Genomic DNA, 6,000 nt, shown 5'->3' on the forward strand with positions numbered 1-6,000 from the left:
GGACAGCCTGGGGTCCCCGGGAGTTGGGTGAAGCTACCGCCCACTGGAAAGATCCCAGCTGCCTTCTCCCAGCCCCGCGTGCACTGGCTGCCTGGCCCACCTATGCTGGCTGGGGTGTCCCTAGACTCACCCCCCACCTCCGCCTCACCGCCCGCCCCGCCTCACCCCCCACTCCGCCTCACCCCCCACTCCGCCTCACCCCCCACTCCGCCTCACCCCCTAGCACACTCCCTCCCTCTGGCCTCCGCAGGTGCCTGGCAGGACTGGGAGTTTCTCCAGGGCATTTCCTGCACCTAGCAGTGTCTGGGCTTCAGCCCAGCAAGGGAATCAACGAATGAACAAATTGACTGGGTTTGTGGGAGGATGCCAGTCTGGCGTTTATTTGTCCAAGCACCCTGGGTGTGGGCTCGGACCCGGCCAGGTGGCACATACTGCCCACTTACTGAAGGAAGGCGCCGTCTTCTGGCTGCTGGTGTGATGACGGGAGCTGCCCTTGGCGCCCAAGTCTTCGAGACCCTTTGTAGCCGTGCGTTGGCCAGCCAGGCCCCCTCTCTGATGGCTGTCACCCCCACAGGTCCCTGGGCGTGACCATCTGGGAGCTCTTTGAGCTGGGAGCGCAGCCCTATCCCCACCACTCCGACCGGCAGGTGCTGGCCTATGCTGTCCGGGAGCAACAGCTCAAGCTGCCCAAGCCCCAGCTGCAGCTGACCCTCTCTGACCGCTGGTGAGGACTCTGTGAGGCCAGGCAGGGCTGGGGATATCCCCAGCAGGAAGGGCAACACAAAGGGGGGTGCTCTGAGTCCCCAGAGCGTAAGTGGCTCCTCCTGACCGCCTGGGTTTCCAGCTCCCCCTGGCTCTCCCCGGCCAGCAGTGACCTCTGGGCCCCACCCTGTGCCTACAGTGGAATGGCCGCTTTATCCAAAATACAAATTTGCCTGCAGCCCTGGCAGGGATGAGCTAAGGGAACAGTGCCCTGGTACACTGCTGTTTCCCACACCACCGCGCCCACTTTAGGAGATGCCCCTAACTGCCCTCAGGGGATTCTGAGTGTGAGAAGGGGCGGAACTCAGACCCTCATGCTGAGGGCGGACTGGCTCACTCCCTGGGGGTTGGGGTCCTGGCCAGGCACTACTACCCGTGGGGGGGCAGGGACTGAGCCCCAGGGCATCCCTTCCTGCAGGTATGAGGTGATGCAGTTCTGCTGGCTGCAGCCTGAGCAGCGGCCGACGGCCGAGGAGGTGCACCTGCTGCTGTCCTACTTGTGTGCCAAGGGTGCCACCGAGGCGGAGGAGGAGTTTGAGCGGCGCTGGCGCTCACTGCGGCCTGGCGGGGGTGGCGCAGGCCCCGGGCTGGGGGCGGCAGGCCTGGCACTGGGCGGCATGGGCGAGCTTGCGGCCACCTCATCCTTCCCACTGCTGGAGCAGTTTGCTGGCGACAGCTTCCACACGGATGGTGACGACGTGCTGACGGTGACTGAGACGAGCCGTGGCCTCAACTTCGAGTACAAGTGGGAAGCGGGCCGCGGCTCCGAGGCCTTCCCGCCGCCTGAGGGCGCACTGAGTCCGGGCCGAGACGCGCGTCTGCAGGAGCACTGTGTCCCTGACGGTGCTCCCCCAGGCGTGGTGCCGGTGCTCAGCGCTCACAGCCCCTCGGTGGGCAGCGAGTACTTCATCCGCCTGGAAGACCCCACGCCTGCCGCAGGCCACGACCCCGACTGTGCTGGCTGTGTCCCCAGCACCCTCGCCGCTACCCTGCGCCCCGACGGCAGTGACCATGATGACGACTCTGACGGCAGCGTGGCCGCCTCGCCGGTCATGGAGCCACTGCTGGGCCACGCGCCGCCCGCTGATGGCCCCTGGGGCCACTGCGACTACTACCCATGCAGGAGCCATGCCCGTGATCTGCCTTGCACCTCACGCTCACCCTCACCCTCACCGGAGACCCCAATGCTGGCAGAGCCCAGAGCAGAGGATATTGACTGGGGCGTGGGGGCATTCTGCCCGCCCTTCTTTGAGGACCCGCTGGGCACATCCCCCTCCGGGAGCTCCGGGGCCCAGCCATCCCCAGGTGGGGAAGAGCTGGGGGAGGCCGAGATGCCCAGGGCTGCCCAGCACGGACACTGGAGCTCCAATGTCTCTGCCAACAACAGCAGCAGCCGAGCACCAGAGTTCTGGGTCCCAGGCCTCTCAGGATACACGGACTGCTGCCCTGGTGTGAAGCAGGCCCTACAGACCGTCCCTGAGCCGGGCCATCCTCTGATCCCAGAGGACCCCCGAGAGCCTCTCCTTGGGCCAAAGGGGGCCTCCTCTGGTAAGGAGCTGGGCCACTGCCTTGGCCTCCCCCATCTGTATCCTACTGCGGGCCTGACACCTGCCCCGTGCCTGGTCACACCCCCCTGGACAGAGGCAGCCAGAAGTGGTGGTGACAGCCCCCAGGCAGAGCCCAGGCTTGCAGAGGAGGCCGAGGGCTCCGCTGGACTCCAGCTGCCCCTTCCCTCCATCCCATCCCCATCCCAAGAGGGAGCCCTGCTTCCTGCCGAGGAGGCCAGCACCCCGCCCACCCTCCCTGCCTCACCCACGCCCACTGGCAGCCCACAGCCTGCCACCGAGCCAGTCCAGGCCCTGGACAGCGACAGTGGCAGCAGCTCCCCTGAGCTGGAGGCACCAGGCAGTGAAGACGAGGACACGACTGAGGCCACTTCTGGTGTCTTCACTGACTTGTCCAGCGACGGCCCGCAGGGTGAGAAACCAGATGTGACACCAGCCTTCCGCTCCCTACAGAAGCAGGTGGGGACCCCTGACTCTTTGGACTCCCTGGACATCCCATCCTCAGCCAGCGATGGCGGCTCTGAGGTCTTCAGCCCATTAGCTGTTGGCACCCCTGGCGGGCAGCCCCGAGCCCTGGACAGCGGCTATGATACGGAGAACTACGAGTCCCCTGAGTTTGTACTTAAGGAGGCGCATGAGGCCTGTGAGCCTGAGGCCTTTGAGGAGCTGGCCTCAGAGGGTGAGAGCCCCGGGCCAGAGACTCGTCTCTCCGCCTCCCTGGGTGGCCTCAGCGAGAAGAATCCCTACCGCGACTCTGCCTACTTCTCAGACCTGGACACGGAGCCAGAGCCCACCTTGGGCCCCAAGGAGAAGCAAGGAGGTGTCCCAGTCCCCGGGCCAGAGCCCGATCTGGAGAGCCCGAAGAGCCCCAGGCTGCTGTCTGTACTGCCCTCCCCTGAGTTGGGGATGCTTGGGGAGGCACAGGGCTCTGGCCCCAGGGAGGTGCCGCCACAGCCACTGCCTGAGGACTCTTCCCCAGAGCCAAGCGCCTGCCCCAGGGGCCCCAGGCTGGAGCCTCCCTGGCCCCAAGACCCAGCCCAGGTGCCACCCATGCCCAGCCCCGGGCGCTCTAAGATTTTCCTGCTGACTCCGGTCCGGCCCAGCTCAGAAAGCCACCGCCCCGAGCTCCAGGAGACCCTGGGACTGCTGTCAGGGTTGGGCCTGCAGGAACGGACAGGGGGCCCAGGTGCCCCCAGAGCCCCACTCTGCCTGGCCCTGCCGTCAGTCCCCGTGGCTCCAGAGGGGCGGCCGGAGGAGGAAGAGGAGGACAGCGAAGACAGTGACGAGTCGGACGAGGAGCTCCGCTGCTACAGCATCCAGGAGCCGAGCGAGGAGAGTGAGGAGGAGGCCCCACCTGTGCCAGTGGTGGTGGCGGAGAGCCAGAGCGCGCGCAACCTGCGCAGCCTGCTGAAGATGCCCAGCCTGCTGTCTGAGGCCTTCTGCGAGGACCTGGAGCGCAAGAAGAAAGCCGTGTCCTTCTTCGACGACGTCACTGTCTACCTCTTCGACCAGGTGGGCGGCCGCCCTGGGTGGGCTCTGCGTGGGGAGTGGGGGGTCTGCGGTGGGACGGGAAGCCATGGGAGACTCCTGCTGTTCTGATCCTCCAGGAAAGCCCCACCCGGGAGCTCGGGGAGCCCTTCCCCGGTGCCAAGGAGTCGTCCCCCACGTTCCCGGCGGGCAGCCCGGGCTCCCCCTACACCCCCAGCCGGTCTCGGCGGGCTGACCGCTCCCCCGGCGGCCCTGCGGCCGAAGAGGGTGAGCTGGAGGCGGGGTGACGCGGTGGCGAGGGTGGGGCAACGGGGGTGGGGGTGGATCCTCATGGAGGCGGGGCAACAAGGCGGGGGGTGGGGTGGGGGGTGGGGGGGCTGTGACTTGCTGGTGGGGGGGTGGGGGGGCTGTGACTTGCTGGTGGGGGGGTTGGGGGGCTGTGACTTGCTGGTGGGCGGGGTCTCCCCCATCCGTTCCACAACTGACGGCGGGCTCCTCGCAGGCGGAGGATTCGAGTGGGACGATGGCCTCCCGCTGACGCCGGCCCAGGAGCCCGCTCCGCACGTCCCTGCTGCGCCCGCCAAGCCCAGCCCCTTCTCTCGCTTCACTGTCTCACCAGCGCCTGCGTCCCGCTTCTCCATCACGCACGTCTCCGACTCGGACTCCGGGTCCGTGGGAGGTGAGGCTGCGGTGGGGCTGGCAGGAGGGGATGCCGAGTCAGGACAGTGGTGAGGGCGGCTGGGAAGGGCACCTGCTGGGTGCGAGGCCCTGCGCTCGTTATTTCTCGTTTTCTGGACAAGCTCAGTTTTCAGACGGGGAAACTGAGGCTCAGAGAGGTCAGGTCACGCCAGGCCTGTTTGTTGTGGCTACCCTGGCATGTTTCCTCACCGCCCTGAGGAGATGCAGTGCCCCAGACAAAGCTGGCTCAGCACTCTCAGGATGTAGGCTGGATGCCCACTCCCTGCGGCCCCTCCCCCCCGCCCCGCTCTTTTCTCCCTCCTCCGAAGGCACCAGGCTGGACACTGAGTGCCCCCCACCCTGCTCTCTGACCTGCAGCAGCCTCTCCTGCCAGAACCTTCCCAGCCCCTGCTGGTCTGCCTCATCCACCCCCCCCCCCCATCTCAGATCTAATGGCTTGTCCAGAGATGGTGGTGGTGGCTCAGGTGCCCAGGTGGGGCCCTACTCAGGGGCCTTAGCTCACCCCTCCCTCCAAGCTCCACTCCTGTCAACCTCAGACCAGGTGGGCTCATACCTGCCCAGTTGCCACCACCCCATTCTGCTAGGCTCCCCTGAAAGCTCACCTCCACTAAGATGCGCCTAGTTATCTTGTCCCCTAGGCAGACCCAGCCCCTCCCTTGCGGCCCTTGGCCTGTGGCTGCAGCCTTTAGGGAAGGATCTGCTGGCCTGTTTGTGTCACAGTGTGCCCTTAATGGATATCTGAACAAGCAAGCAGGTCACCAAGAGGCAAGTATGTGACCCTGGCCAGCCCAGTCCTGTTCAGGTCTCAGTTTCCCCACCTGTGAAAAGAGGACTCAGAGGGCTGATGCTGAGCTTTGTTAGGCCCGATCCCTGGTGATGTGGTGGGAAGGATAATCGTCTGGCTCCCACCTAGGTGGGCAGGCAGGCCTGCTGCAGCCCCAGCTGCTCAGTGGCCCCTAAGCCAGGGATTGAGGCCAGGTGAAAGTCTTGGGGAGGCGACTCTGGCTGTCCTTGGAGGGAAGGGTGCTCTCAGGAGTCCCTGTGGCCCCAGTGTCTCCCTAAACATGTTTGCCAGGTCCTACAGCAGGTGCTGGGGGCAGCTGTAAAGAGGCCTGAGCCCCAGGCAGCCCCTGCTTGGAGCCCCTGCCGGTTTTCTTCCCGGCAGCAGCGAGGATGGTGACCAAGAGTGGTGGGGACTTGCATCCTGGCCGTGGTCAGCAGCGGCTTCCAGGCGCTTCGGTGCCCCACGCGGCACCCTGGAGGAGCAGGGCAGGACGAGAGGCCCCTCTCTGGCGCTGGACATTAGAGCATCTGTGCACACCAGCCCCGTGCTGCCCCGGGGGCAGGATTTGTCCTGGACACTTGGGTTTGCTGCTAGGCCCAAGGGATGCCCTACAGCCGCCCCTCACCCTGAAGCTGCCCCCTCCCCCCGGCCCCCCGCTGTCAAGACTGCTTGGCCTCTGAGGCCAGGGGCCCTCGCACGCCC

The 6,000-nt window shown here is 66.2% G+C and overlaps 1 protein-coding gene across 2 annotated transcripts in view; it reads left to right on the forward strand.

Moving 5' to 3' along the window:
* Positions 1-6,000, forward strand: part of AATK (apoptosis associated tyrosine kinase) — a gene marked incomplete at its 5' end in the record, with an annotated part of 39,079 nt that extends 33,079 nt beyond the window's left edge. The window contains 5 exons of one of the 2 annotated variants that reach the window (XM_082604212.1): positions 575-724; positions 1,181-3,839; positions 3,935-4,082; positions 4,318-4,494; positions 5,590-6,000. In XM_082604212.1, the coding sequence (XP_082460338.1) occupies positions 575-724; positions 1,181-3,839; positions 3,935-4,082; positions 4,318-4,494; positions 5,590-5,630 (3,175 nt within the window). In that variant the 3' untranslated portion in view covers positions 5,631-6,000. Of the gene's footprint in view, positions 1-574; positions 725-1,180; positions 3,840-3,934; positions 4,083-4,317; positions 4,868-5,589 lie in introns of those variants that run through there. The other variant, XM_082604211.1, reaches the window with a different exon arrangement.

Source organism: Mesoplodon mirus (assembly GCF_964341445.2).
Source record: "Mesoplodon mirus genome assembly, chromosome: 18".
Lineage (NCBI taxonomy): Eukaryota > Metazoa > Chordata > Mammalia > Artiodactyla > Ziphiidae > Mesoplodon > Mesoplodon mirus.